Source organism: Giraffa tippelskirchi, chromosome 3, assembly GCF_054371585.1.
Source record: "Giraffa tippelskirchi isolate mGirTip1 chromosome 3, T2T-mGirTip1v1.2.pri, whole genome shotgun sequence".
NCBI lineage: Eukaryota > Metazoa > Chordata > Mammalia > Artiodactyla > Giraffidae > Giraffa > Giraffa tippelskirchi.
The window spans coordinates 96,909,987-96,930,431 of NC_137277.1; the positions used below are offsets into that span (position 1 = coordinate 96,909,987).

The 20,445-nt window shown below is 35.3% G+C and overlaps 1 protein-coding gene across 5 annotated transcripts in view; it reads right to left on the reverse strand.

The window, feature by feature from the left end:
* The window catches only part of PSMD14 (proteasome 26S subunit, non-ATPase 14), a 101,469-nt gene that overhangs the window by 2,630 nt on the left and 78,394 nt on the right, over positions 1-20,445 (reverse strand). For all 5 annotated transcript variants that reach the window (XM_081581613.1, XM_081581615.1, XM_081581614.1 and 2 more), the window contains 3 exons: positions 17,085-17,159; positions 10,963-11,088; positions 204-266 (listed from right to left, as the gene is read on the reverse strand). In XM_081581613.1, the coding sequence (XP_081437739.1) occupies positions 204-266; positions 10,963-11,088; positions 17,085-17,159 (264 nt within the window). The remainder of the gene's footprint in view (positions 1-203; positions 267-10,962; positions 11,089-17,084; positions 17,160-20,445) is intronic.

Here is a 20,445-nt window from a genome sequence, read left to right on the forward strand (position 1 = left end):
TTGTGATTTACTTCTCTATAGATGGCAAAAAGACTGACATCAAATAATTCAGTGACCTTTAAAATTAGCATCACATTTGCATGACAGAAGAAAAATGTAGAGTGAACACAGGGGAAAAAAAAATCATACAGCCTCCAAAATAGTTTTAACTCTACAAGAACATGTTATTATGTGACTATATAACCTATTACAGTATACCTCACCTGCTTGCCAACATTCTTTATTGCCAGCTGTTCAGGGGTCATCTTATCTTCTTCTTCTACAGCCTGTGAATGAAATACAAAGGACAGAGTTTCAAATTCTAAATGTGCTTTTCCCACTGCAAAATAATCAAAGATGATGATGATCATTAATTTCATTCACAGAATCTTTTATTCAAGCAATTTATTGGGCAAAAAAAGCAATTCTGCTAATCCTTCATGGTAATAAAAACTATCACCACCATCATTTTGAAAACAGACTTAAGAAATTTGTCCAAAAAAACCGCCCAAAATGGAAAATATCAAATTGGATCACCAAATGGAAGTGTTAACCATTTGAAAACTGTTATGGAATTATCTGATGGATGGCTAAACTGGAGGAAGGAAAAACCTAAGGCAGCTGTTTGTGTCACTGGGATAGTAACTAGTTTATTTTGTCTTCCTTTCCTACTTTCTCTATGTTTCTCCCACAATTTCCTATTATTTTTATCTCCTTTTTCTTATCAGCCAAACCCATGCACACCCAGTATCTATTAGGCGGCTTCCCAGGTGGCACTAGTGATAAAGGACCCTCTACCAATGCAGGAGACCTAAGACACACGAGTTCAATCCCTGGGTTGGGAAGATGCCCTGGAGGAAGGCATGGCAACTCACTCCAGTATTCTTGCTTGAATCCCAAGGACACAGGAGTCTGGTGGGCTACAGTCCATAGAGTCGCAAAGAGGTGGACACGACTGAGGTGACTTAGCACAAAACATTTAGGGAGCTTCCCTGGTGGCTCAGATGGTAAAGAACCGACCTGCAATTTTGGGAGACCTGGGTTTGACCCCTGGGTTGGGAAGATCCCCTGGAGAAGGGCATGGCAACCCACTCCAGTATTCTTGCCTGGAGAATTCCATGGACAGAGGAGCCTAGCAGGCTACAGTCCATGGGGCACAAAGAGTCAGACAAGACTGAGCAACTAAGCACAGCACAGCAAAACACTTAGGATCAAAGGACCTGCTGCTGACTTTTGATCCACACCTAACAGATCATATAGTATCTTCCCTTAATACTTTTACATATTTAAAATCTCTAAAAGTAAAATATGTATTCAGAAAAAAATCTCATTTCTCCACGATTTTTCATAATCATGAAGAAATAATCTGAGGTTTTCAACACCAAAAAATGACTTGAATTAAATGCCAAATCAAATTAAATCAATCAAACCATATAAACAAATCCCTTTCTACTATTTTCAGAGTCAGCTACAAACTTTTATGTGTATGATCATAAATATTCTAGCAGAATAATTTTGAAATAATTACAGCATTTATATTAGCTACCACTCTTGCCCTCTACCCTAATAATGGCACCACCACATAAACTCTTTATTGAGAATTTTAAGTTTAAGGAACCCCCTTCTTAACAGTTTTGAGTATGCCACTGCCTGAAACTAGGACTCTGCATCAGGTGAACTCCTATGATTTATTCATAGCATTTTAATAAATGGAAAATGAAGAAAATTTAAGTATCATCAATCTTAAGAAATAATACCACAGCACTTAATATGGTTACAAAGGGTGGGGGGGTGGGCGGTGAGAAAGTAGGGATAGAAAGCAGGAAACCAAAATCCCAGTGAGGGTTAGATTTGGATACTCTAAACTTAATAATCTCACAGCTGCCAAATTTCTTCATGTGTGAACAATGAACATGTAGGAAATGCAATCATCAGACATTTCCCATAAACTGGGAAGTTTGGCTGCGTTTCACACCTTCTTAATAGTTTTGTAAACAGAGAACTTGAAAATGAGCAAAGATGGCAAGTATCTAATTTTATAAATGGACAAACTATCTGGAGAATTTTCCCCAGTAGAACCAACCTAAAGAGAAAAGATGGTGAATAAGTATTGTATCTATCTACTGATTATTACAGGATCCTTATTTACAACACATCATTAGGAAATACAGTTATGACTCGTAAGACTGAAAGAAGAGAAAATAAGTTAATAACACTCCAAATCCAGAATTCCCTAGACAGAGAATATGTTCATTTTCAGAGTCAGATGTCACTCATTATTCTCAGCTAGTTAAAAAAAGGATCTCCAAAATTGTGTCTCCCATTATCTTAGTGTTTTACATATATGCAAACACTGGCAACACATAGCAAGTTTGTCTTTCTAAATTACCTTTACAAATCATGACACTGTATCTTACCAATCTGAAAACATTAGATGAATGGAACAATTCACATAAGTTTGTACTCTATATCCATTCAGTGTTAGTTGTTCCATGCTCATGCCAACAATAGTACTTTACAGCATTGGAAGGAGGTAAGGGTTTTGGAATTTGGCTCAAAATACCAATCCATGTACAAAACAGTTATTATGCAGTATTCTGGAGTGTTGCAAATATCAAAGATGGCAGACATGCAAAGATGAAAGTAAAAAAACCACTTAAAGCATTGATCTTATTTGAAAGGTTAAACAGAATATAAAAATAAAAAGAATATAAAAAGCTCTCACTCAATTTTTAAAATCTTGTGTATCATTTAACCACTTTACCAATTAGTTTTTCCATTTCCAATAATTAAAAGAGAGAGTTCACAAACTCTTTGAGAAGTGCAGATGGTAAAAAGTACTCCCAGCCATAGATGCCATCTGGAAAATGAGGAGCAGCTGTAGATTTAGGCATATACGAAGGTTGCAAACCCCCATGACAAAAGAGTAAGCACATCTCTTACATTCTGAGATAGACCAGATCATCACAACAAACCCCTAAATATTTCTCCATCTACCTAAGTTACCTTTATCATTTTACCATTCTGGGCAAGACCAGTTTGTCTTCATTCTGGCTAGTCACCAGGAAAAATTAAGAAATGGTACCAGCAGAAACAAATGAAATTCAGGCACAGGCAATGTCCTCACTAGGGGAACTTCTGTGTTTATGGCAACTTCTGTGATTTGGCATCAAATTTTGCTTTTGCATTCGTGCTCTTCGGTTTACTCAACCAACAAAAAAGCACTGAAAATGTTTGTGGCTATTCACACTAGAAACGTTTTTAACAGTTTATCAACAAAGACCCCCAGATGGCTATCCCATCATGCACGGTCTGCACAGTTCTAAGAAATTCCTGGAATTTGGTCTGTTATGTTATCACAATCCCCTCAGATGTACCCCCTATCTTAAAGAGGCTTTTACCAAACCCATTAATCTCACTGTTTTTTTTCTGGTAATGGTCAAATTTCTCAAATGGAAAACTTATGTTTTAAATTCAACCATTTTATTTTCCCTTTGACAAACATGGACTGGATCCTTGGCACTTCATTAATATGATTTTAAGGATCTCTCCACCTGGTAAATTCCAATAGATTCCGTTTACCTGGACTTTCTGAAGACCTTTTCTAATACACCCTTTTCTCTTTTAATTCTTTAACCTCTGCTTTTATGACATCATGTCTCTTATTTCACTTTACTGTTGTTCATGTCACTAAGTCATGTCTGATTCTTTGCAACCCCATGGACTGGAGCACGCCAGGCTTTCCTGCTTTCACAAATATCTCCCAGAGTTTGCTCAAACTCAAGTCCATTAAGTTGGTGATACCAACCAATCATTCCACCCAAGCCCATTTCTTCAGCTTCTTTTTTTCCCTTTGACATGTTTGACATGTTTCTCTTTGATATGTATTCACTCTATAACATGCCATGCTCCCATTTAAGCACATGCTTTATAAAAATCTTGTGTATGGTATATTATTTCATCATTAAACAATCTCTGCATAACTGCCAGTGAATGTAACAGGCATTTTACTTTTTTCTTGATTTTTATAGAGTCAATGAATTGACTATTTAACTGAAAATAATATTATGGGTTATGAGGATTGAGAGTAAGTTTAAAGAAATGGCTTTTATAAAACATACTTGGGAAAGCAAAATTAACAAACATGAAACAATTAGAAAACTCTCTGAGAAAGTATTACAGGTGTGAATATGGAGAACAAAAAAATGGGTTTCCTACAATCACTAGTGATTAAACGTTAACATATACATAGTAATTGATGGAATTCTTAAAAACATTCCAGTGAAATAGTTAATCTACATTTTACATAAAGAAATTAGGCACTATCTCCTTCCTATATGTTAATTACATCAATATATATACTATAAATTTTCTTTCTAACTCTCCTTTTGAAAGTGTTTATAACACTCCAGTACATTTCATGCATGTCCTCAAGAGTAGAATTTTCACTATTTTATATATTAGTAAGTAACTATTAACTACTCACTACAAGTAAGACAGTTCTTCAAGAAGGTCACATTTGAGGTTTAACTCTACCTGCCTATAAACCACAAATTATAATACAGTATGAAATAAGCAAAAAAGAAGTACAGTCAATGAATGATGGGGACACACAGCCAATAAGTCACAATAAAATTGTGACTTAAATATAGCCCTAAAAAAAAAAAAAATATATATATATATATATATATAGCCCTATCTATCTCCAAAGATCTCAAAGCAACATTCATGGCCATTTGGAAAATAATTAGTTTTTAATGACACATTCTGAATAAAGCAAATCCATGATTTATTAAGTGACCCTGAACAATGTAAATTCTTTCTAAAAATACTAGAAGGAATCCAACTTTAAAATGTAATTATATAAAACATATAAAATAAACAGCATATGTGTGTGCCCAAACAAGTGTTGTATGCATAATAGAAACTGCAGTTTAGCTTGTAGAAAAAAATTTCTATGGCAGAGTCTACTACTAGTCACATACCCAATATATGTCTTTTCCTTCTTTTGTAATATAGCCTTGATTTTATTAAAGGCAGCTATGCTCCCAGGTAAAAGACTGCATTATAGAGCCTTTCTCAAAGCAAAGTATGTCCACTTGATTAAGTTCTGCCAATGAGATATAATCAGAAGTGCTGTGTGGGACTTACAGAAAGGATCCTGAAAAGGAACTGATTTATCTGAGAAGTATCCTTTTTTGCCCCTGCATTTCTTCCTGTTGCTTGAAACTCAAATGGGATGGCTAAAGCTTTAGCAACCACCAGGAAATCATGAGGAAATACAAAGGACAAAAGCCAATAAAGGGAAAGTGGGGCAAAAGGTGGAGATATCTGGGTTTGCAGTAATTTCAAAGTTTCACATGGCCTTGAACTGCAAGAGATAAACACTCCTATCTTGTTTAAGCCATTGTTACTTCAAGCTAACACAATCTTAGATATAAATAAAACATACTTGGTGCAAAAACTGAAAAAACTCTTAGGATTTACATGAAGTATAAAATTCCCCTACCATCCACCTTAGAGGTGACACTGTTAACAGCATAATACATTGAGATATATGTGAGATAGAGAGGTACCACTGAAAAATGGAGGGAAGGTAACATAGCAGGAACTTTTAATATTGCTACACAATTTCATTTTATATACATAAGAGCAAGTTTTAAATATTTCTCTAAGTTAGTATTTATAGAATTTCATTCTTCATAATAAATCCTTAAAAGAGAACATGTTGGCTTAAAGAGCTACATGCACTTAAAAGTGAAAGATAAAATGGGAGATGGCCTTCAAAAATGTCATATATCACTTTATTTTCCCACTAGTGGCACATTCTCCCAAACCACTTTTTTTCTATTTGAAAAGAAAAAAGAAATAACATACTTTTTCTTTGAATACTTTATAATAAAGTTGAACTTTTTTTCATGTTGATATGCCACCTGTTTTCAGTGAGTTTTCCAGTTTTGTTGTCAATTTATTATTGTTTTTTAAAATTATTTTGTAGGAATTATGTGTCTATTGTGTACTCTTTGGATATTAGCCTTTTCTGTGTTATAGGTATAAATATTTTCTGATGGCTGGACTCCTAACAAGCATTCAGTAAATGTCATTTTTATTGCAGACAAACTTTACTGTTAAGTTATCAAAATTTTAAAAGCTCACTGATATTTTTACTAACACTAAAGTAACCTTTGGGAAGCTTGACCACATCTTTACAAATATTTAGTCTTCCCTTACAGAAACAAGGGAATTTATTCACAAATTTTTTTTTACTGTATTTCAAAGAAGTCATATATATATTTATACATTTACATTTTTATGGTAGTTATTCCTAAGTATTTTGTAATTTTGGATGCTACTGTGAATTGATTTGCCTTTTATAACTCATTTCACCATATGTAACTGCATGGTTACTGTAACCTATATAATTCTCAATCATAATAGTTGTAATAGTATTCTAGTTTAGTTTCATATATTTCTATGTTTGATTGCAAACATATCTTATCATACTTAAATAATGATAATCTGGCCTGATTTCCTAATATTTATATATTATTTTGTTTTTCTTATCTTATTGCAGTAGCACAAAACAAGACTTTCTTATTTAATACAGCTACTTTGGTAAACCAAATGTAATCATATAATTACTTGTTTTATGTTACATACAAGTTGCATCCAAACTTTCTCACAGGTTACTAAGCAGGAAGTTTTTCTACCCAAAATGTAAACTATCAAATCTCTGAATTTATAGGGCCACATGTTTGAAAACAAAGTAAATTTTTATGTATTTATGCTATTCTTAAAAAAGTCTTCTACAATTCCTTTTTTCACTGGCATACTTATTTACAAAAATCTAATCAAATATCATCAGTTTTAAAATACGGATGCATCTTGGCATGAATAAACTAGTAGATTTGGAATAAAAGAGCTGTGGGTGTTGAAGTTCAGTAATTACAGAGAAATCAATGATTAACAGTCAAGAAAAATCTCAGTGTGGACTTCAGACTTGAAATCAAAAAGTTGATACAAAAGAATTTAATTATTTTCTAACCTTCTTTCACTTTCAGAGCTAACTGGCACCTAACTGTAATTACCTTAGTTTAAAACGCCAACCAATTAAAAAGAACACTATGAGAACTAGTTGTATGGGCCTTTCTTTTTATATTTTAAGTGTTACTAAAAACTCCACCACATTCTCTTTCAATCACAGAGGGAATTACAGCCCCAAATTTGGACTCCTTCATATCACAGCTTACACATTGTTTTCATTTTATAACCAAACCTTACAAGTTTTTGAGTACTACAGAGATTTTTTAAAACTGTAAAATAGGAAAAACTTCTGTGGATGGGCAGCAGTAACCATAAATAGGTTATTTCCTGGCAGTGATACCAATAAGAATTTACTTAAACTTGTAATGTTACAGAGAAATGAAAACCATTCCTACAGTCCGCTGAATAATAACTTAAGTTTTAACTTTTTAATTTATAAAAGTTAACTGTTTTAAATATGATAAATAATTTCTTCTCTTTAATCTCTACAACATGAAAACATATACTAGAAACATTATATATATATATATATATTTCCCTATAATCTAGAACCAATGGAGATTTCTAGCTGAAACACTACATATAAATCAGGGCAATGCTCTTCAAAGCCAACCCTAATTCCACTGCATTTTAGCTTGTATGGGTCCATCAGCATTTTTTCCAAAGCTCTCCATTCTCTCAAAAGACTGGATGTTAACTCTTGGCAAATCTTATACACTATCCCTTGACTAATATTTTGTAAGATGTCTTTAAATTAAAAAGAAAAAAAAAAATTTTTTTTTTTTACTGTGACAACTAATATCAATTTTAACTGTCTCCACAAGCTCTAGCCCTTGCTGTCAATTTTTAGTCCCACTTAGTGAACTGCTTGTTTAAATTCTATTTTTCTTTTTTGCCACACTGTGGCTTGTGGGATCTTAGTTCCCTGACCAAGGATTAAACCTGTACCCTCAGCAGTTAAAGTGTGGAATCCTAACTAATGGACTGCCAGGGAATTCCTTACTGGTTTAATCTTTTTATATCCTTTCTCAATCTTTCAGTGCATGCATGTGTGCTAAGTCGCTTCAGTGGTGTCTGGCTCTGTGCAACCCTATGAACTATAGCCCACCAGGCTCCTTTGTCCATGAGATTCTCCAGGCAAGAATACTGGAGTGGGTTGCCATGCTCTCCTCCAGGGGATCCTCCTGACCCAGGGATCAAACCCGTATCTCCTGCACTGCAGGCGGATTCTTTACCAGGGAAGCCCCTCAATCTTTCTACTTCTACTTATATTGGAAATGTTAACAGTATTAACATACTTCTAGTTACCTAGGCAGGAGAACTTTAATTCATCTTTGATTCCTTCTTCTTTCACTTTATCTATCCAACGGCACATTTTATTTTACTAATCTGTTGATACCTCTGTAGTTACCTAGGCAGGAGAACTTTAATTCATCTTTGATTCCTTCTTCTTTCACTTTATCTATCCAACGGCACATTTTATTTTACTAATCTGTTGATACCTCTGTTCCTACTACCACTACTATAATCCACACAGACACTTAACTACCTTTTGTTTGCGTAACAGGAAGTTCCTCCTAAGAAGAATCTCCATTTCAAATCTCCTCTTACAATACTTTTTTCTATACCCTTGTTAAATTATGTTTCTAAAGTCAGGTTCTGGGTATATCATGCCCCTAATCAAAAAATAAACTATCTTGATTTTCCAGACTGTTACTTGACTTCAGTAATTTAAAAATCTCAATTCCCCACTATTAACCCTTTTACATACATGCTTCTTATGTACTCTACCCAAACACAGTTTCCTAAAGATGCCCTTGCCTATTCTGTCTCCGAGTCTTTGCTCATGATATTTAGCTGGCTTGGGGTAACATTTCTTTGTATATCCAAATTTTACTCATGCTTTAAGGTCTAGTTCAGATGTTATTATTCTCTAAAACAGCATCGTGGGTCCCTCTCAGCTGAAAGCAAAAAGCTTTGAACTACAGGACTTCACCTGGACTTCTCTATGGCACTGTTCTCTAAGTTCTAACTTGAATGGGTATACATATTTCTTGGAAATCTTGTTAAATGTAGATTCTGATTTAGTAGGTCAAAGAGCCTGAATTTCTAACAAGATTACAAGTGAAACTGATGCAGCTGGTCTGTGGAAAATCTGCATACTAAGGTGTTATCAAACACACCAGTTATGGTCTAGTCCTCTGGTACTGAATTTTTCTTACTGCTCTTGTTTTCCTAAAAATGAAGGAAGAATCCCTGTTTTTCACTGAAAATTGTACAGAAGATATTTGATAAATATTTGTAACCATAACACTGTACAGTATGTATATATGTTTTACAAATTGCAGGTTTTCAATCCTTTACTAGATTGCAAGCTATATGTCCATGTACATAGTATGTACATATATAACTGAAACAGAATGAAATCGAGTCAAATGAGAAAGAAAATAGAATATATCACTTGTAAAAGGGTAAATATTGTTTCATAGAACTTCTGTTGTAATCCCTGGAGACGGGAAAGGCTACCCACCCCAGTATTCTGGCCTGGAGAATTCCATGAACTGTATAGTCCTATAGGGTTGCAAAGAGTCGGACACAACTGAGTAACTTTCACTTCACTTCACTTCTGTTGTAATATATACACATATATACAAATACATTTCATGTATTGGGTTGAAACGTAAAATCTATTCTTTATATGGATTTTGGTCAAACAAGTAGAAAAACATACGTTATGAGTTGAATCATGTCTGCCCTACAAGGATACACTGAAATCATAACCTTGGTTATAGCTTAGAATTATGCTGCCATAAGCCAAAGAATACATGGGGACCAATAGAAGCTGGAAAAGAAAAGGGATCCTCCTCTGCTAGAGGCTACACAGGGATTAAGGCCCTGCCAATACCTTGATTTTGGACTTCTAACTTCAAACTGTAAAAGAACAGAAATCTGTGAATAAAATGTTGTCATGACCATGTATATTTGTGTGTGTGCGCGCATGTGCTCAGTCTTTCAGGCACATCTGACTTTTTGCAACCCCGTGGACTGTACCCTGCCAGCCTCTTCTGACCATGAGATTTCCCAGGCAAGAATACCGGAGTGGTTTGCTATTTCCTATTCCAGGGGATCTTCCTGAACCAGGAATCGAATCCAAGTCTCCTGTGTCTCCTGCATTGGCAGGTGGATTCTTTACCACTGAGCCACCTGGAAAGCCCCCCATACACTTTAGCATACAATAAATATTTTTAGGAGATTCTCAAAATTATAACTTTTCTTACATCCTCCTATGAAGTGGTCTCCCCTTGCTCTTCTTCTTTATATCATCCTGTCTACTGTCTTCCCAGCACTAATTATAATGTATTGTGTTGTGTTGTATTTGTTGACTTTCTGTTTCCCCTGCCAGAAAATAAATTCCACGAGGATAGGTTTTATTTCTTACTATATCCGCAGAGCCTGGCATCTAACAGGTTTTCAATAAATACTTATTTAATGAAAAACAGGAGTTACATGTTATGAAGTATTAAATGCTTTTATTGTTCACATCTCCTTGTTCCTCCTTCCCTTCCAAGAAAAAGTCCTCTGAATAATGGAGAGATTTCAAATGTAAAAGACCATTTTACATGGTCTACAACAGGGGCTGGCTAACTACAGGCCATGGGTCAAATCTCACTGGATGCCAGTTTTAGTAAATGTTTTACTAAGACACAGCTTCACTCATTCCTTTATGTATTTATTGTCTGTGGCTACGTTTACACTGTTACGGCAGAGTTGAGTAGTTGCAACAGACTGGATGGCCAGGATGGCCTGTAAAGCCTAAAATATTTACTATTTGATCTATGAAATAGGCCACTCTGCTTTTAACTATTTATATAATGCCTGATATCTAATCGCACATATTCCAAAGGTTATAAGAAATAAATGTTGAAAGTAAGTTTTTACCTTATTGTAATTTTTTGCTAATTCCAACATCTCTTTTACCACTGATTCATTATGTTTACAGTGTTCACTGTAATCCTGAAGTGTCAAACCTTCCATCCAACTCTTCTTATGCAAATTTAACAACATCTAAAAAACATAAAGAAAAATTAATTATGTTTCTATACTGAAGAAATTTCCTTTATGTCTTGAAAAACAACTTCACAAACAACTTTTGGAATTAATGAATTTAAATATAATTTTATTAATTTAAATAAACCCTAAAGAGCTTCCTCCTATATTTATATTAATAAAACTCTAAGGAATACTCCAACCCCATGGCCTTTGCATTTGCTGTCCCTCTGCCTCAAAGGCTATTTTCTTTATCTTTGTATAGCTTACCTTTCTCACGTCCTTAGAGATAGATGCCACTTCTCACTACCTTATAAAAAAGCCACCCCACACTATCCTAAACATCTTTCTTTCCTTAACCTATTTTATTATTTTTATAACATTATAAACAGCTGAAACTTGTGTTTTCTTATTTAGTGCATTTCTCTCTCACTAAAGAGAAATCAACAGGGCAAGGACTTTAATTCAAGACCACCAAGGTCTAGATTCTAGAATCTAGATGATAATCTAATCATAGCAAATACTCAATAAGTATATATTGAATAAATGAAACTATGTTATGCATAGGATTTCTAACAGTTCATATAGCCCAGCTTTCAAATACCAAGATAAGGAGGTAAATGCTCCCATTTACTGAATGACTTTGTGTCAGTCTTTCTGAGCCTCTGTTTACATTATCTATGAATTGAAGGCTTGTAGATAATCTCCAAGTTTCCTTCAAATTCCAATATTCTGTCCATAATTTTTTAAATTTAAATTTTATATCAGAATGAAAAGTCATAAAACTGGGAAAAAATCAGATTCATCTAGTTTGCAATGACATCAGCATCCTATTAGTGATCACAGAACTAAACACCTTAGCTCATTATTTCTCAAACTGGACTCCTAGTTCTGAATACATATTCTTGGAAATTGTCAGTTTTCAAGTTCAAATTCCTAAGAGTTTTTCTTGAAGTCCTATTCTATAAATAATGTCCTTCAGTTGAGGACTACCAGTGAATAAGAAGAATTTTCTAAATGATTGATAAAATTACACAGTATCAAAAAAATGGTGGCTACAGAATGTTGTTTTCTTGCTATGAGAACCAGTATACTTAATTTAACTTTTTATTTTGTATTGGGGTATACCGATTAACAATGTTGTGATAGCTTCAGGGGACAGCAAATGGACTCAGCCATACATATACATATAACCATTCTCCCCAAAAGTACCCTCCCATCCAGGCTGTCATATACCATTAAGCAGAGTTCCCTGTGCTATACAGTAGGTCCTAGAAGCAGTATACTTTAAGTGAGATCCACAAGGCACCGGGTCTAAAGACATAGTCAGAAGTGAGTTTAGTTTAAAAGAACTGTTTACAGCTAAAATCAGTACAAAGTTTTCTTTATGCTGAAGAATAAGGTACAAGTCAAAATCACCTATGAGAATTTTCAAGACACAAAAGCTCCAAATTCCCTGATTTCTCCCCTAGGGCTCATGGAGGCAAGAGTAGTTTGAAAAAACCCAGAAAACTCCTGCACATATAGTCCCAGTTTCTTTGAATGCTTCCCATCTTCGCCATGGATAATGTTTTAGAAAATACATCTTCGGGAAATTTTGGTGCAGTTGCAACTACTAATGTTATAAGAAAGTGAAAGTGTTATTCCCTCAGTTGTGTCCAGCTCTTTGTGACCCCATGGACTGTAGCCCACCAGGTTCCTCTGTCCACGGAATTCTCCAACCAAGAATACTGGAGTGAGTTGCCATTTCCTTCTCCAGGGGATCTTCCCAACCCAGGGAATGCTATAAAGCTATATATATCAATGTTATAAAGCTACCTATAATTAAGTGTTGAGAACTGGATTTTTGTACACTTCAAAAGCAAACAAAAACAGTTCTCACAGAGCAGAATAATAATCCCACCCTGCTTGGACAAGGATTGCACTGGGCCCCTCAGGTAAGACTTCGAGTTAAGTATACAAGTTGGTGGGACAAGAATAAAGGCAGGGCTTTTGACATTAAGAAAGCACCTGAACTGAGCTATGCTAGGAAAATAAATATACTATTAATTATTTATATGTGTGCTTTTTTATACCAAGGATGGTAGCTAAGTTTACAGGATACTATAAAAGAAAGAAGAAAAAGAAAGTCTGATGTAATTAGATGGATATTTACAAACAGTTGGGTGTCAGATATAAGACTGGCAATATATTTATGTATCTGAATGAATTTTTCAGTTTGTGTCTGAGTGGTACCCTTTTTACCCATGGCCTGTACCTAGTCTACATAAAATTAAAATAAGTGTTGAAAATGTACTTCCAGTTATCAACTAAATCTACCAAAGCTGGTATGAACTTTGGAACAAAAGCAAACAGATGGAAGAGAGCTGTATGGCTCTGTGTCTCCCCTCAGGTCAAGGAAGAACTGGTCCCCTGCAGCACCTCACTCAAAACCATGCTCAAGCACCTAGGACCTTTAAGGGAATTTATTGGTGGCTTAGAAGTTTTAAATCAATAGCTTATCAAACTTCAGAAAATCTTACATGGCACATGCTCCCCACAAAATATAAATGAGCCAGAAAATGGAAGTGATCTGGTTGAAAGAGGGAGTATTATGGGGAGCCCTCTTATTCTACCTCCCACACACCATATGCACTAGAATCCCTTCTAAGGTAACTCTATGGGGAACACTTTCAACTAGTAAGAAGATCTTGTTTACTACTGATTACTTATCACGTTTGAACTTCAGAGTGCATGTAGTAATCAAAGCTTACTGGCTGTCAATAGTACTCATGTTCTTTAAGACTTTCTTAAGTCTTTCTAAGAGAGAAACGAAAGAAGCTTATTTGGAGGATGACCAATTGCAGTAATAAAGAAAGAAAAAAGCAGTTCAGGTTATAATTTCAAAAAGCAACAGGTAGAATATCTCTAACTAGTTGAGAGAAACTGTATTCAAGATAACCCTAAAATAGTAGAAGCTAATTCATAAAGATGTTATGTAATTTTTAAAAGTATCAAATTTTACCGAAAAAACATGTCCTTTTCATTATAGGGGACTGGAATGCAAAAGCAGGAAGTCAAGAAACACCTGGAGTAAAGGCAAATTTGGCCTTGGAGTACAGAATGAAGCAGGGCAGAGGCTAATAGAGTTTTTCCAAGAGAAAGCACTGGTCATAGGAAACACCCTCTTCCAACAACACAAGAGAAGACTCTACACATGGACATCACCAGGTGGCCAACACCGAAATCAGACTGATCATATTCTTTGCAGCCAAAGATGGAGAAGCTCTATACAGTCAGCAAAAACAAGACCGGGAGCTGACTGTGGCTCAGATCACGAACTTCTTATTGCCAAATTCAGACTTAACTTAAAGAAAGTGGGGAAAACCACTAGACCATTCAGGTTATGACCCAAATCAAATCCCTTATGATTATACAGTGGAAGTGAGAAATAGATTTAAGGGACTAGATCTGATAGACAGAGTACCTGATGAACTATGGATGGAGGTTCATGACATTGTACAGGAGACAGGGATCAAGACCATCCTCATGAAAAAGAAATGCAAAAAGGCAAAATGGCTTTCTGAGGAGGCCTTATAAATAGCTGTGAAAAGAAGAGAAGCGAAAAGCAAAGGAGAAAAGGAAAGATATATGCATTTGAATGCAGAGTTCCAAAGAATAGCAAGGAGAGATAAGAAAGCCTTCCTCAGCAATCAATGCAAAGAAATAGAGGAAAACAATGGAATGGGAAAGACTAGAGATCTCTTCAAGAAAATTAGAGATACCAAGGGAATATTTCATGCAAAGATGGGCTCAATAAAGGACAGAAATGGTATGGACCTAAGAGAAGCAGAAGATATTAAAAAGAGGTGGCAAGAATACACAGAAGAACTATACACAAAAGATCTTCATGAACCAGATAACCATGATGATGTGATCACTCACCTAGAGCCAGACATCCTGGAATGCGAAGTCAAGCAGGCCTTAGGAAGCATCACTATGAACAAAGCTAGTGGAGGTGATGGAATTCCAGTTGAGCTATTTCAAATTCTAAAAGATGATGCTGTGAAAGCGTTGTACTCAATATGCCGGCAAATTTGGAAAACTCAACAGTGGCCACACGACTGGAAAAGGTCAGTTTTCATGCCAATCCCAAAGAAAGGCAATGCCAAAGAATGCTCAAACTACCGTACAATTGCACTCATCTCACACACCAGTAAAGTAATGCTCAAATTCTCCACAAGCCAGGCTTCAGCAATACATGAACCATGAACTTCTAGATGTTCAAGCTGGTTTTAGAAAAGGCAGAGGAACCAGAGATCATCAAATCGCTAACATCCACTGGGTCATAAAAAAAGCAAGAGAGTTCCAGAAAAACATCTATATCTGCTTTATCGACTATGCCAAAGTCTTTGACTGTGTGGATCACAACAAAATGTGGAAAATTCTGAAAGAGATGGGAATACCAGACCGCCTGACCTGCCTCTTGAGAAACCTGTATGCAGGTCAGGAAGCAACCATTAGAACTGGACATGGAACAACAGACTAGTTCCAAATAGGAAAAGGAGTACGTTAAGGCTGTATATTGTCACCCTGCTTATTTAACTTATATGCAGAGTACATCATGAGAAACGCTGGGCTGGAAGAAGCACAAGCTGGAATCAAGATTGCCGGAAGAAATATCAATAACCTCAGATATGCAGATGACACCACTTTCTTTATGGCAGAAAGTGAAGAAGAACTAAAGAACCTCTTGATGAAAGAGAAGAGTGAAAAAGTTGGCTTAAAGCTCAACATTCAGAAAACTAAGATCATGGCATGTGGTCCCATCACTTCCTGGCAAATAGATGGGGAAACAGTGGGAAAAGTGGCTGACTTTATTTTTGGGGCTCCAAAATCACTGCAGATGGTGACTGCAGCCATGAAATTAAAAGATGCTTACTCCTTGGAAGGAAAGTTATGACCAACCTAGACAGCACACTAAAAAACAGAGACATTACTTTGCCAACAAAGGTCCATCTAGTCAAGACTATGGTTTTTCCAGTAGTCACATATGGATGTGAGAGTTGGACTATAAAGAAAGCTGAGCGCCGAAGAATTGATGCTTTTGAACTGTGCTGTTGGAGAAGACGCTTTCGATTCCCTTGGACTACAAGGAGATCCAACCAGTCCATCCTAAAGGAGATCAGTCCTGGGTGTTCATTGGAAGGACTGATGTTGAAGCTGTGACTCCAATACTTTGGCCACCTGATGCAAAGAGCTGATTCATTGGAAAAGATCCTGATACTGGGAAAGACTGAAGGCAGGAGGAGAAGGGGACAACAGAGGATGAGATGATTGGATGACATCACCGACTCGATGGACATGAGTTTGGGTAAACTCTGGGAGTTGGTAATGGACAGGGAGGCCTGGTGTGCTGCGGTTCATGGGGTGGCAAAGAGTCGGACACGACTGAGCGACTGAACTGGACTGAAAAAATGCTAATTCGTCAAGATGCGAGGTAATTTTTAAAGTATCAAATTTTTCTACTATAAAAAGGTGTACAAATTTAGATCTGAATATCTGAAAATCCTTAAAATGCATTTTCCTTTTGACTCACCTTTAGTTTATCCTAAGTAACCATGGTACTTTAAAAAAAATACGATAGAATTACAATCTAATTTATTCCTTTCAAATCTGGAAAGTTATCTATTGAGCAGTTTAGTGACAAAAGGTCATTTTATTGGAGAAGATAAATTAACCAGAAAAATCACAGACCTAGAAGAAAGATTTTTATAATTTATCATATAACCAAGCTGGAATGTTTGTTTCCTACTTCTTCCTCTGCTTTAGCACATACCAAGAAGGTAAAACCGTCCTTCAATTTGTCCAGTAAAATATTCCTTTATTTTATGCTGCAATTCAAGAGGAATGAAAAAACTTTTGAATACAATGAATGAAAGAGGTCAACAATTTAAATTCAAATAAACCTGGTAATAGCTCAGTTGTTTGAACTAGACGTTTTTCCTCCTTGAAGGTAAAAAATTTAAGCTCACCTTCTGTTCCAATTCATTTTTCCGATAGTTAATAGTAATGGAGTAATAATGTCTGTTTAGTCCATGAATTAATGCCTGTATAGATAAATGATTAGAAAAAGGACAAATTAGTATTTTTCATCTAATAAAATAAATACATCTGTTTGAAACTATTGACACATCTAGTAGACAATATCTTTATCTTCTAAAAATGAATTTTTATCCAAAATAAATACTAAACTATTTTTTTCTCAGCTAAAGTTTAGGCGTGAGGTTCTGAGGTATGGGGCACACATTCTTTAAAGCATGATATAGCAGCACAAATTCAACAGTTTTAGTAGCCTTGCTCAGAGTCAGATAGAGTTTGACTTCATCATAATCTAACTTAGAAATTAACTATTCATAATTTATAAATAGCACATAATTTATTAAGTCTAACTTTATGATCATCTAGGCAGGGGCTGTTTCTTACTTAGAGCAAAGACTAAAAAGCTGTAATAAAATAATTATTCCTTCACCCAAATATTAATCTGGAGTTTCCCTTTTTAATTCAGCTCTAATATATGAAAAATAACTGTCTGCACATGTCTTTAAATTAATAAAATGGAATCTGTTCTGTACTGGGTCTAGAGACAGGCAATCTCACTAAGCAGTACTTGTAGATATCATTGGATTAAATTTATATTTGTTTATTATTGTCCCTGTTAATCTTTCATACTGCTTGTGTTAGTTTTACTACTTTTTATCTTAATACCCTAATTGAAAATCAAGTAGGTAGTGCCTTCAAGTTCAAAACTGGGAATTTCAGCAGAAAAATTAATCTCTAAAATATGGACCTGTCTGTGTGTCCATTTGGCTATTTCTTTCCACTGTACTTGATCACTGAGAAAAACAGGCAGACCATAATAAAAACTTAAGCTAATGTCATGGTTTTATTAAGAAACAATAACCCTGTATGTGCTGGAAACGCTTCACAACTGCTTAAATAACTTAGCAGCAGAGGTTCAAATGAGGTCCAGAACACTTTCTATGGACTCCTCAATCACCCTTCTAAGACATTAAAGCACAGAAATATACATTGGATATATTTTCAAGTACAAAAACAAAAATGGCTTTGGGGTTAACTCTCAGGAATCTAAAGATAAACTAAAACAACCACTCATTCTCTAATAAATAGATTTTTATAGTGTAGTCTTAAGGTGTTGAGGTAAAAAAAGGGGTATTACTAAATTTTGCTAGCAAAATCACCCCACCAAATACTAACCCATTTTAGATTATGTACCACAAAAATCCATTCTCGTATTTCTAACACCTGCTATAATAAAACGGTTGACATATGAAATTTAAGTACTAAGAGGATCTATTAAATTCTTATTCATTTCAGAAATGAAGAACAGTGATTTAAATTTCAATGCATAGATATGCTGTACTACTGTGAAGACTAATCAGTGACTCCCTTAAACAGTTTCACCTTTAGGCAAATTAGGAAGTACATCCTCTGGGTGGAAGAATTTAAAAAAGGTGCCCAAGTGCTCCAAGCAGACACAGCCTGGCTAGAGAGTGAAGCTTAGGCTAGATTTCAGGTGCCAACTGATCTCTCATACAAATGCTTTTATGCCGTGCTCCAACTGTATAATTTTACAAAGGGGCCAGAAAGCTAGTAACAGTATAGCTAACAGATACAGAAGTCAGCCAAATGGGCACACAGGTCCACATTTTGGAGATAAACTGTACTGCTGAAATACACAGTTTAGAACCTGAAGGCGCTACCTACTTGATTTTCAATTACATTATTCAGATAAAAGTAGTAAAACTAACACAGGTAGTATGAAAGATTAGCAGGGACAATAATAAACAAATATAAATTTAATCCAACTGATATCCTCAAACTATCTTCTAATTTCACTTACTCATCTGCTGCGTGCCCCCATTACATTCATCCCAAATCTTAAGTAAACTGGCCCTGTGGAGTCCTTCTTCCATATAAGCCCAAAAGGCGCAGGCTCTTTTATTTAGCTTAGTGAAAAATAAATTTTCTCAAATTCACCAATCTAGTTGACACTGAATTACAAGTTGTGGCAGCATACACCAAATATAAGATTAGCTTTACCAAGGGGAAGACTAGCCTCTTGAAAGGGCCAAATTGAAAATGCTGTAGTCTATCAGGCCAAAAAAAAGTTACATAACCAGGAAATTCTGGAAAACATCAATACCTAATTTTTAAATCTATACTTAACAAAACACATGATGGATTTAGGAAAATTTAGGCAATTCTTCAGTAAAACGGGATTTTGTCCTGAAGCTCATGCATTAATTATTTGAAACCTGCAACACTTTCTCACAGAAGCACTGTTAAAAAGCAAGGTTCTGTTCTATACTGTTTATATTGTGGGTTGTAAGCTTTCAGTGGCTGACCTGGGAAGCTAAATCACCTTTTAGAGTGCTGTTTCTAGGACAATACATTTTAGAATTACTAACAGGACTTAGCTTATTTGCTTTGTGGATATGCTGACCCTTGTTTTCTTTGCTCAAAGGCTGTCAAACTTTCAAAGAAGGGAGTTCTTCCTAGGTTTGATACTCAATATCAGTCTAAGACGCTATTTATTTTAGACAAAGAGTAATCTGGAGAAGTAATGAGACAAAGAGGAGTTTTGAGATCCCACTGATTTGACTTTCAGGTTATTTCTATATTTAAGTTAATCTTTAGAGTAGAGCTTTATAATCTTGTTGGTATGACAGATCTGAAGAAAAGTACACCAATAATCATTATGGTGAAATCATATTTCACTAGCAATGTCCAGACTACTCAGGAGAAATTAGAAGTTCTAACTTCATTTGCCCACTGTGTGGAAAACAGGCATATTATAAAACACACAGCTTATGAAATGTGTAATAACCTATTTATAGGTTCTTGATAGGTTAAAAAAAAGTTTCATGCCCTTAAGGGATATTTATTTAGATCTAAAGATGAATGTTTGTCTTATTTTACATTGATAAACTGAAAGTGTGCTGCTAAATATCATCCATTAAGTCATACTTTAAAATGAAGCTTTCTTTATATAAATATAATAACTGAAAAGAAACAAAACATGTCCTTTGTTTCCTTTTGGGTGGAGAACTAGGCTGCAAATGGCAAATGCAGAAGGGAGAATTTTTGCTAAATACTTTTTCATAAGTTTTGAATTTTGAGCTGTATATGTACATTATCTATGCAAAAATTAATGAATTAGTGAATCTTCTAAATATAGTATAAAAGGGAAAGCTCTGCTTACAGTTCCTACACCTCACTAGGTAATCTAGGCAAATCACAAACATGCTGGGCCTCAAGTTTCCTCATCTACAAAATGGCCACAATGGTTCTTTCTAGAGCAACTGATTTACA